General features: G+C 49.3%; 1 protein-coding gene across 1 annotated transcript in view; it reads right to left on the reverse strand.

Annotated features, from left to right (window-relative positions):
• Nucleotides 1-9,426: 9,426 nt before the first annotated feature.
• Nucleotides 9,427-12,070, reverse strand: part of LOC144143290 (vitamin D 25-hydroxylase-like) — a 33,312-nt gene continuing 30,668 nt past the window's right edge. The window contains exons 7-8 of the mRNA XM_077675063.1: nucleotides 11,579-11,769; nucleotides 9,427-9,761 (exon numbers count right to left, since the gene is read on the reverse strand). Coding sequence (XP_077531189.1) covers nucleotides 9,559-9,761; nucleotides 11,579-11,769 — 394 coding nt within the window. The 3' untranslated portion in view covers nucleotides 9,427-9,558. The remainder of the gene's footprint in view (nucleotides 9,762-11,578; nucleotides 11,770-12,070) is intronic.

Here is a 12,070-nt window from a genome sequence, read left to right on the forward strand (position 1 = left end):
TGGGCCCATCTCCCCGCGAGGGGGACTCGAGTAAATGCGTCGCATAGGGGATGGGTGTATTGCGTTAACGTTTAGTGTTTGGGGAGTTGGTGGTAGTGAATGCGTTGTATCAGCAGCTTCTTGACGTAGTTTGAAAGAGTCAAGGATATAAGGCGCGTTCGTAGCCTCCCATTCTGTGTCGGCTTTGTGGCGCAGTGGGTAGAGCACCATGTACATTGCGTTCCGCCCGCAGGGTCGAGGGATCGAAACCAGGCGCCAGATAGTATTTTTTTATATTGTGTAGGGGGAGGGGTGCGGACTACGACTACGGACGTCAGCGCGGGTGACATTGTTAGTTACTGAAATGCTCTGCATTTAAAACAAGTTTTTTGAGCAGGGTGCAGGAGAAGATCTGTCTTGATGAGTCTTCAATGAAGCTATGTTATGAACCTTACTATGTCTGACGGCTGAAGTAGAAATACTTTTATTGCGACGCAGTATACGTATAACCCCCATCCCAGTTTTCATTTCGATGAACCTGATTTACTTCGCGACGCTCCGGGATCCTCCTCGCCACCGCCGTGCCCTCTTTCACAGCTGTTAACTCACTCACCACCACCAATGCCTCTTCCACAATTTCCGCAATGGGCTGACAAGGGTGGTAGAGCCCTTATCACATGCTTGCGGAAAATCACTGGAAATGCGAATGGGCGTAAAAATCACTGAAATCCGCCGCCACCGAAGGTGCAAGGACAGCAGTTGCCACAGTTGCCACCTCAAATCCATCTCACCGAGTAGCTGCGTATCCCTTCCGGTTAAGACCAACTTTCCCGGTTGGAAGGCCGGCATGAGGCCATAATTCTTCTTCAGGTTGGAAGGCTTCCTCAGAGATATTTTTCTCTGGTGTATTTCACGCCTAAGCATGCGCTCATCGCGGGTTACCGGCTTATGCGGGCTTGGGTTAGGGGAAGGAAGGGGCCTGCATTCATAGCTGGGCTTCATGCCGCTACCCATGACATGCCCATTGTGTTAGTAATAGATATAAATGCGGAAGCCTGATGGGTAAAGGTTCCCTGTCAGCTCTCCCCCGTACTTAAGCGGTTTGTGCCTAGGTTGCTGTGTCCCACAGAGAATAAGGTGCCGCCTACGGGAGAGGGAACGGACAGCCACATGTTTGTCCACAAGAATGAAGCTCGAGGTCTTCCAAATTTTGACTCTCTATTAGACGGACGCATGTCGTTCGATTAGAGGAAAAAGAGCGGCAATGGAAGAAGCTTAGGCTCCAACAGCAGCGCTAGTTTGCGTCCGTTCAATGTAGAGTGCAAATTAGAAATGCCTCGAGCTTCATTCTAGCGGACAAAAATGCGGCTGCCCGTTCCCTCCCCCGTAGGAGGCACCTTACTCTCTGTTTAACACACCAACCTAGGCACAAACCACTTAATTACGGGGGATAGATATCGTCGTCCTGTGTATTTCTTTCTTAGTCTACGTCTTTCCGCGCCTGTTGTCGATATGAATCAGCACCAACTCGCCCAACTTGCCATCTTGTTATACGGGGGATAGCGCACAGGGCGCATTTACCATGAGGCTTCCACGTTTAAACCTCTTCTAACCCAATGGCCATGTCATCGGTAGCGGCATGAAGCCCAGCTATGCGTGAACGTTGGCTTGAACAGCCGCGGTAGTGGGCGCGAAAACAAGGAAAAGCTGCTGCCGCCGCCGTTACTACCTTAAGTTTCAGATCGTCGAGTAGCTGCGAATCTTTGCCCACTTAGAGCACTGACGTGAGGCAATAATCCCTTGCAGCGGAGGGAGAATAGTGATGGAATCAGAAGGTAGAGAAGTTTAAAAGGTGCAGAGAAAGACAAAAAGGAAAAAAAAGGGACGAAAGAAACGACTGAGTCAGGTGAGCACATCAGCAATGTACCGGAGCTGGCAGAGAGGCATCGGCTCTGACTACAGCCGCTGCTTAAGGTCGATCGTCTCAATGTCGTAGAGAATCTGGCGGAAGTCTTCCCGTTGCAAGGCAGCGGGCACTTACGAAATAATTGGTCCTCTAACGCGATCCCAGGGAAGTTCTTGACGCTGAAGCTCTCAGTGCAGCTCTGCCCTGGAGGCTGCCTGGGGGGCACAAGCAGTGTAGGTTCCCCAGGTGCTCTGGTAGTAGAAAGGGCTCCAATTCTAGAGGAAGCTTTGCGCTGATGCCCCTACAGGCACTCAGACAGGTTGCAACAGTCGAGCCGCGTATGGAGCAGCAGGCTTCGGGCGACCATGCTGATGTCTCAGGTAGCTGCCACGGCACCAAGCAACTGAACTCCAATGGGGGCGGGGGTGCATCATTTCCACCATACGTTCCAGAATGGTTCCAGCCTCATGAAAAGTGGTGATGTCCAGAGAAACTGCTGTGCCATACTGTTGGCCTCCCTGGCTAGGGCATCAACGTCCTCGTTGCCCTGAACGACGCAGTGACCCGGCAGCTGGTGGAGCCGCAGAACAACAAGCTCGGCTTGCAAACCTGAAACATTTGGCCGCGAGGGAGCGCTCGGGGTAGCCGTGTATGCTGGAGGGCTGTTCGCCTTTTTACCACCGCAACAGGGCAGGCCTTGAGTCCGCAATATTGACCGACCCGGCGTGGCCGGCATGTAGTGATGGCGTGTGCCGCCGATGAATGAACGACCAAACAACTACAGTGCACATCAGAACAAAAACCCCTTTATTACAACCTGCGCATACGTATATACTAAACACTGGCGCCACCAGCGGCAGTGATCGCGGAACCGAAACCAAATAGACGAATATGCAACACATTCCCTTCCTTAAAAACGCTACATGGATTAGTAATATAGTAAGTTAGTACATTAGTACAATCATTCCTTCTCCAAATTCCTTCCCCGAAAAAGAAGGAATTTGGAGAAGCCGTTTCGTTTGCAACGTGAGACATTCAAGATGCAATCGGCAACATTGGATATGGACTCGCAAGTTGAAACTAAAAGACTGAGTCGCGAACAGCCTGCAGAAGACGGAGAAAATAAAGCTACAGAAAAGACCCAGGAAATAGTGCCTATCATTCTGCAGAAGTCTGCAAGGCGTTTCAAGGTGATACGAGTAATCCGAGTTTCTGTGATAAACAAAATGACGGCCGGCTGGTGAACAAAGTTTCCGCCCAGAACATGCAGTGAAAAAATCTGTTCGGGGACTCCTTTCCACAGCGTAGCGGCATCTCAGCAAGGAAACAGGTCTACGCTTCGGTACGATAACACGCGTCGTTTTCATCGATAGAAGCAGAAGCGGCGAGGCCACCTTAACCCACATACACTGGGATTATACCAAAGATCCGCACGGTGCTAACTCCGGAACCCTCCCGCCGCGGCTGTCCGCTGCCTTGTGCAGCCCTAGCCTCGACGATCAACTCTGGGCCGTCCAGCAGGCCTGCGAACCGGTGAAGCGGCAGGACTTCGACGCCCCCAAACGGGCGAAGAGGACCTGCGGCGACGCCCCCAAGCGGGTGACTTAGGACCGGTCGGCGAAAGCTCTGCAGGCTGTCAATAAACTTTTTACCAACCAACACGAACCTGCTTGCTTCAACGGACTTCAATTCTTGATGCCTGTCAACTGGACTGCTTTCGGCCATGGACTCTAGCACGCCGTAATACTTTTAGCGATCTTCGCACGGGAGAGTATGTTGAAAAAGATGACTCCTCACCTGCCTCGTGCCCATCATCATCATTATCATGTTCCATTAGAGAACGTATCAGAACGGGTCTTGGCGGCTCGTTCCTTTCTCCACAGGAGATGGCTGTATTGGCACACGTCGTCAGATGGGGCCCGAAGGTTAGATGGGGTCTGTTGACCGTATCTGAATTCAATAGCGGATTGTGCGTGGTTGCCAATGCAACTGATGCTCCAGGCCGCCGAAGTAGCCGGCCAGCAATAGAAAAGTAAGCGCTGCGGCTGAGCACGTTGTGCTTACATTGCCGTTTTCCACCCCGCCTCGCCCCGAGAGTAACCGGGCACAAGACGGGTGCACTGGGAAGGCTAGAACATGAAGAATAGCTGGAGTGGAAGGAAACGGCTCGGTTGGCCGCTCGGGGCTCATGCATTTGCCACTGACAAAATACAGGATGCGTTAGGAAAACCCAAGGCTTTCGGCTTAACGTCTACACGTATCAATAACGTCGCATCATAACAAAAATAAATATCACCCATGGCACACACCGTCAAAGCCTTTACGGACATCGACGGTCACCAGAGCGTGGATTTGGGTGGGGGTATGTACTCCTATATCCGCTCCTTCCTCTCTCACCGAGTGGCTCGCTTTCAAGTCGACTCTCATCTGTCCGACCCCGACCACATCACTCGAGGCACTCCTCAGGGTGCTTTCTTTCCCCCACCCTTTTCAATATTGCTATGACTCCTCTGGCTTCCCAACTATCTGAAATCCCTGATCTTCATCACATTCTTTACGCCGACGACATCACCCTTTGGTGTTCATCTGGCTCTCCGGGCCATGTGCAGAGCACCCTGCAACGTGGCTGGGATCTCATCGACTCTTTTCTCACCGCTGTTGGTCTTTCCCCTGCTCCGGAAAAGTCCGAGCTTCTCCTTTTCAACCGTTCCTCTTACCCGCGCGCCCACAATTCCCTCATCTCTCTCCATATTTCTGGTTCTCCCATTCCTGTCGTCACCAAATGCAAGGTTCTTGGTTTTCCTTTGCATGCAGCCAAGAACATACAAGCCCTACACAGCGCCGTCGCGACCTGCCACTCGGTAACCCACCTTCTACGTCGTGTGGTCACTCGACGTGCGGGTCTTCACGAAGCTAATGCCTGCAGGGTTGCTCACGCCCTCGCGCTCAACAAGTTCTTATACTTTATCCCTTACGTCTCCTTCACCAACACTCAACTCAATACCCTTGAGACCGCCTTGGTGGGACTCTACAAAGCAGCACTGAACCTCCCTATCACCACTTCTACAGATAAGCTTTTTGCCACGGGCCTCTTTCATTCCCTTCGCTCTCTCCTCAATCTCCATCGAGATTCCCAGATTTCTCGGCTCTCCCGTACCCGTCAAGGTCATTGGTTACTGGTTCAGGCGGGTATATCTCCGATTCCCGTCTCCCCCATTACCCCTCCCGACGCAAATTTCGGCGCCCAACGTTCGTAGTCTCCCTCTCCCGTCAAACATGTCCCCTGTCCTTCATGCAGGTCGTCGTCATGCGGCCGCGCAGCATCATTCTCCTCTTTTCGCGACCCAGGGAATTGCTTACACAGATGCCTCCTTTGTGGCGCCTCGAGGCTCGCGCGGTTACATTCTGTACCACCCTCACCTTGCTGAAGCAGAAACCCACACTAGCGGCCCGTACCTTCACCCTCCGGAAGCAATGTCTCTTGAGGCTCTCGCCATTGCCCATGCCCTTCAGTCCTTTGCTTCTCTCCCCCCCGTCCCCGAATACACAGTCTTTTCTGACTCTCACGCCGCCATTATACAGATACAAATCGCTCACTACCTTCTATCCTTCAACAGGAGATCGAACGAGCGGTCTCCGCTCTACAGCCATCCATCGTTTTCCTCCATTGGGTCCCTGGACATTCCGGGATCGACGGCAATGAGTTGGCGCATCAACTCGCCCGCGAAACTCTTCACCGGGCACCGTTGATCCCCTGGCCCGGGCCCTCGGAGGACGGTGCGAGGCTCTCCCTTCGCCGTACCATCAAGGAGGTCTACCTTCAGCTCCGTCTTGACAAACGCCTCTACCCGCCTCCTCACCCATCACTCACCGTAACGGAGGCTCGACTCCTCCGGCACATCCAAATGAATGCCCTGATCACTCCCTCCCGCCTTTTCCTCTATCGCTATAGATCTGACACCTCTTGTCCCAACTGCCCCACTGCCTACGCTGATTTACCTCATTGCCTTTTTACTGCCCGGTGGCTCAGCTATCCGACTCCTATCCCTCCCCATCCCTTTCCATCAGCACCTGGACCGACTGGCTTGGCTCTGAAGGAGAAGAACAGCGCAGACTGGTCGCCCAGGCGGTGGACATGCTCGGCCTGTAACTTCGGCCGAATAAAGGTCTTTTCTCTCTCTCTCTCTCTCAATATCACCCAAAAGACCGTAATCAACTACTTGTTTCGACATGTTTCAAATGCTCCCCTTTACAAGAAATGGCGGTTTTCTTAGATGGTGCAAATACTTAATGACAACCTTTCTTTAAAAAGTGAAAAAAACGGTGGACATGATTCTTTATATGTATTTTTGTTCTCAGTCACGCCAATAATAGTGCAGGCTCTGTGTGCGCCGCACAGGTAGCTGCCCAAAAAGCTTAGGTTATAATTTTTTTACAAAACGGAAACGTGTAATGCCAGCTATCCACCACCTGATCAATACGGCTGAATTTCCCGTGGCATAATGCCCCGCCTAAAATCAATCAAATTGTTTGCGTACACCAGCGTGAAATTCTTAGGTTGGTATTGTGCGAATAAATATTAGCCTTCGCTAATAACTTACTAAATTATACGGATGCGAGTATTCATCATAATGTCATCTTCTATGACATTTCGAAATATTTTACAGCGTTCCCAATAACCAACTCCACGGTAAATTTTAAAACTAGTTTTCTTCTCAATTCCTGGGATTCAAAGAAATTCCAGGAATTCCTTTCAATTCGAGGAATTACTTTTATTCCTTTCCTCAAATGAAACAAAAATCAAATTCCTTTCAATCAATATTGCCACTAACTAATCAAAAACAAACGAGTACCTCTAAGGCGCACAAATATCATAATTACGTTTCATGACAAAATTAACTCGTTCCTGATAGACCTTGCAGCATCCCAGAAAATATTCGCTGTTCACCTCCCTTTATCTCAACCATGAGGACAAGAAATAGAAACCACCTGCTCAGATGCTTCGCGTTCTCTCGGCTACCTGCACAGGGCCTTGAACCTTCCATATCCGGTCCTAATGAAAGTAGCCTACCTAAAATTTGAACTGCCTAAACTCATGCACTCATCATCAATTTGGCATCTCGAACAAGCCCACTTCCCCCACTAATTAGAAGCCACACAGAATTGTGCCGCCCTCTTTATGTGATCGCAATACTGCAGAAGCTTTAGCGTGACCAAACTAAAGCAATTAGAAAATTCCTTGCGTTGAGTTACGCCGGACTATATCACGCCTTTCCCTTCTGCGTTCCCTTTATTATGACAGTAAGTCCAGACATCGTCGCTTAAACGCCGGGGGAAGCCTACTCCCTCAAGAGCCACAGCACCGCCATAGCACAGCTTAAACTAACAGGCGCCCTTCTTGAATGCTACACCCATTCTTTCCTCAAGAAATAACCCCCCGGAAAAAATGAGTCAATTCTGCAGCTCTATGTACTAACAGCAAACTATTTCGGAAAAAATTACCCGCAGTATTCTAGTATTTGATTGTACGTAATATATTGATAAAACGTGTCGTCTTGTCATCCCCGGAGACCTTCGGGACGAATATCAGGAAACGTGCCATGACGGCCCACCTTCCAGATATCTGGGCAGTGCACCCACTATGGGGAAAATGAAGGCGAAGTACTACTGGCCCCGCCTTACAAGACAGGTGTCGCAGTACGTCCGCAGCTGCCGTGAATCCCAGCGACGAAAAATGCCGCCGACGAGACCCGCCGGACTTCTGCAGCCGATCGGCGTCCCTTCGAGGCCCTTTTGAAAGATTGAAATGGATCTACTGGGCCTGTTCCCAACGTCACGATCTGAGAACAAGTGGATTGTCGTAGCGAGAGACTACATGACGCACTAAGCAAAGACCGCCGCTTTTCCACGGAGGACTGCACAAGAAGTCGACAAGTTCTTCATAAACCAAGTTTTGCTGCGACATGGATCCCCTGAAGTGGTAATTACGGACCGCGGAATGGCCTTTACTATGGAGATTATGCAAGACATTTTACGGTACACCAACACGGATCACCGAAGGACGATAGTTTACCACCTCCAAACGAACGAATTAACGGAACGTCTAAAAAAATGGTGGCGGATATGCTGTCTAGGTTCGTCGACGTTGAACAGAAGACTTGTGACGAAGTCCTCCCCTGTGTCACGTTTGCGTACAACACAGCGATCCAAGAAACTACGCAGATGACACCATTGGAGCTTGTCTACAGAAGACGGCCGACTACGATGCTTGACGCCATGCTCCCGCCCGTAGAAGACGACGACCTCAACGCCGACGTCCACGGATATCTTCAACGTGCGGAGGAGGCCCGCCAGCTCGCTCGAGTTGGTACAAAGGACCAGCAGCAGGTGGATACGGGACGCTACAACCTCCAACGACGAGACGCCGACTACAACCCAGGGGATCGTATCTGGGTTTGGACTCCCATCCGACGACGCGTACTCAGTGAGAAGCTTCTGCGACGGGATTTCGGACCCTACCAATTTCTACGAAGTGACCCCCGATGGTGACTTCGGCACATCACGACGACGCACGCGACCTAAAATCGTCCACGTGGTTCCCCTCAAAATTTACTTGGCAAGATGACAGACTTTTTGTTGTTGTTGTTTGTAAGGACTGTCCTTTTATTTTAGCATCTGGTCGATCCACTTTTAGAGGTGAGCAATGCCGAGAACCATGCATTGAATTTGTTTATGTTTGGTTTTTACTACCCGGCCGGGCTCGGCGGTGTTATCTCTGTCCCAAGTGAAGCGCGTGTTCCAATCTTTGTTTTTATGCCACGCGGGTTATCTCATTCTGATAAGGAGGGTGTTTCGCCCTGAAGTCACTAGCCTAGAGTAATGTTCTTTGATCTGCAATGTTCTGGATGTAAATCGACGCTTCGAGAAACACTCGCGCCAAAAGACAAAAGCCTGCAGAGCAGACGCCGCGGTATTCGATTTGCCGACGCAAGTCTGCGCACGTCACTTTGTTGACCGCTGTTTCACCGACTGTGTATTCTGAGTTGTTAGGGGAGGAAAAGTTGGCTCGAATAAACATGTTTTTTTTTCATGAGAGCTTCGTCGTCTTTGGCTTCGTGACATCTGGTGGAAGTGATGGGTACGCAGCCTTTATACTCCCAGCGACCTCTGGAAGCTGCCAAGCCAGTTTAACTAGAGCCAGCCACCGACCGCAAACTTAGCCACCCTAGTTTGGTCTCCCGTCTTTGGCTACGTGACAATATGACCATTGTCTCTCGGCGACATTTCAGGAAAAGCAATGAAATTTGCGAGTAATTTTTTGCGCATCGTAATAGTGGAGAAACCGTTCTTACGTGAAACATTTTTCGTAACCGAAATTGCCAAACAGAAATAACCTGCACTGCACGACTTTGTCAAATGACAACTAAGAGATGTTCCATATTTCTCCCCTATGGCGTCACGTTTTCTTATTTTCTCGTATGAACAAACCTAGCAGAAGTATTGAATTCATGTTGGGAACACCTCACATGAAACTGAAAAGAGGAGACGGAGGAAGGAAGCAAGCAAACTTTATTTTTCTAAGCACCCTTAGTCCAGGGCGTCGTCAAGAGGAGAGGAGTTGGGGTCCCTGCCTGGTCTACACAACACCCTTTGTTCGAAGGTTTTAAATTCTACTACCCTATTGTTTTATTCAGGGTTTTTTCACGTTCAATAAATCTAAGCTTCATGGTTGCCAGTTGCTGGGATGGTCCGCATGACTCAATTTCTACAGTCTGGCCATCTTCAACGTGAAAAACGTGAAACCGCTGCAGTAGAGTCGTAAGGTAGAGGAACATATTCACGATGCCCACTGTTTCTGCGGGACAGCTTCTTCTTCCTGGGTGAATAGAAATAACTCTACTGGTTACACATGCACGAGCTTCCACAAAAGTTTTGGCGAAGAAGGAAGCAAGCAAAAGAAGAAAAAGAAAAGCAGGTAATATGACTGTCACTAATCGTCAACAAGACAGCAGACATTGAAAAGCGTTTTCTGGTAAGACTCAAGTATAGTCACAAAGAAAGGTGCAATTTTTCAGTTTCTTTCAGCCCTTAAGCTCAAAATACCTAAGCAATTTTTCATTTTACTCTGGTTTCCTTGTTGCGCGTTAGTTTATCCCCATGTTTGCAAGCTATGTCTGCTGGAGGACGAGAAGGAAGAGAGGGAGGAATAAACTTTTATTAAAACAGGCAGGTGCTAGTGTCAGGGGCACCCGCCCGGAGAGAGGAGTCCTCAGTCCGGGACCCCTTGGAGTCTACCGGTCTTCTACGCTCTCTACAGCAACGTTTTCTGGTCAGAGAGGTTAGAACTGGTCAGCATCTCCACCCACTGCTTAAAGGAGGATTTGGGGTTTGGTGTCAGTTCCGAAATGTGGCAGCACTCCCAAACGATGTGGTATAGGGTGCCTGTCTGCAGGCAGTATTTGCAGTTGGCAGTGTATTGTGTCGGGTACATGGCGTGAAGTATGCCGTTGTGAGGATAAGTGTTTGTTTGGAGTCTTCGTAGCTTGGTGGCGTCTTCTTTTGCTAGACGGTGGTCCGCCGCTGTTTGTTTGCGGCCAGCCTGTCTGTAGTGCGGCAATATTTCTTCTGCGTGTCTTCGTAGCTTGGTGGCGTCTTTGACTAGTCGATGGTCCGCCGCTGGATATTTGCGACGAGCCTGTCTGTAGTGCCGCAATCTTTCTGCGTATTTGTGAAGAGGCATAGACTTTGGATGTCTCTCTTGGTGTGGTTCCCTCTCGGAGACGGTCCGGTGTGAATGTTCTCGGTCTGCGGCGTGAACCGCTTCGTTTCCTTGTACCTTAGCTAATCCCCATATTTACAAGCTATGTTTAGTAAAAAAAAATCTTGATAAATGGGTTATAGGTATTGTAGCCAGGTATCGAAGAGAAATGAATAATCGGTGGGTTTAAGAAAAAGAGAACAGTCAGGGGACAAAAACACAGTGCCATACGAATTTCAGCTCAAGGCTAAAGCAGTATTTGTTAAATATATTGACGTGAAATAATATAGTGCAGATCCTGAGTGAATGATGTTACATGGGGAAAGGTATTTTCGGGAAGCACTTGTGTCAGGCTTTTGCGAGTTGCTGCCTCCGTGGTTACGCTACATGACCTGCATGAAATATTTCGACTGAAACTAATGCCTATCTGACTATAATGGATACAGTCGTTGAAGATTTAAAGTACGGCAATCCCTCTCAACCCGGTGACACGCTAGTGTTATCCAAATTATTCTTCTGAATTGGTCTCCAGCATGTTCAAGCCAATTGCTGCTCGATCAAGCGAAGGAAGGGGAAAGAAAGACAAAAAATCATGCACCCCTTCGTCTAATGCTGGCGGTGGTCGAACCTGGAGCTATCTTGTGACGCATTCTAAGATTGTCGGATTTTGAACTGTGGTTAAATGGCACAAGTCTAAATCTAGCAATTGGCAAAAAATGGAGCAATAAAAATGAAGCAATCAGATAAACGCCAGCTTCATAACACGAGGGACACAGGTTTGATAACGGCGAGTGAAGCGCTTTTTTTGTTCTTCACCTACGATCATTCTTAATCATCGCCAGAGAAAGCTAGTTTTTCTGCAGGGTGTTTTCGCTTGGATAAACACCGTTTAGTACGTAGCCGGGCGATGCGCCCATGACATAATAGCATATTACCGATTGAGAATGTGAGCAAGCGTTCGGGCTTTGTCGTCTGCGCGGTGCCATCCGCTTTCAGGAATCGCGAGGGATCGAACGTCTCCGGGTTCTCCCAGTCCTTTTGGTTCATGTGTACTGCCCACACATTGGGCAATACCGCCGTGCCCTTGCCGATGCGGTAGTCACCAAGGGTAGCGTCATCTGCCACGCTGTAACAGAAACGAAAGAAAGTTTTGTGCTGCAAGTTGCATTTTTTTGCTTTATTCTCGTTCGCCTCTCGGCTACACAGATCAGTAGGGCTCTTTAAGGCCTGTTAACTTTACTATAGTTTTCTATTGGAGAGTTGATTTATGTGCATACAATCGTGGTCTGTGTGTCATGATGTAATCACTTTTATTTTAATTCAATTTATTATTGAGAGATGGAAGCCCGCAATGACACGCACGCACGCGCACGCATGCACGCGCATGCACACACACACACACACACACATCCACATGAAAAAGAAAC

The sequence above is a fragment of the Haemaphysalis longicornis genome, unplaced genomic scaffold, assembly GCF_048455015.1.
Source record: "Haemaphysalis longicornis isolate Haplotype H1 unplaced genomic scaffold, Haemaphysalis longicornis Haplotype H1 scaffold_6, whole genome shotgun sequence".
NCBI classification, from domain to species: Eukaryota; Metazoa; Arthropoda; class Arachnida; order Ixodida; family Ixodidae; genus Haemaphysalis; species Haemaphysalis longicornis.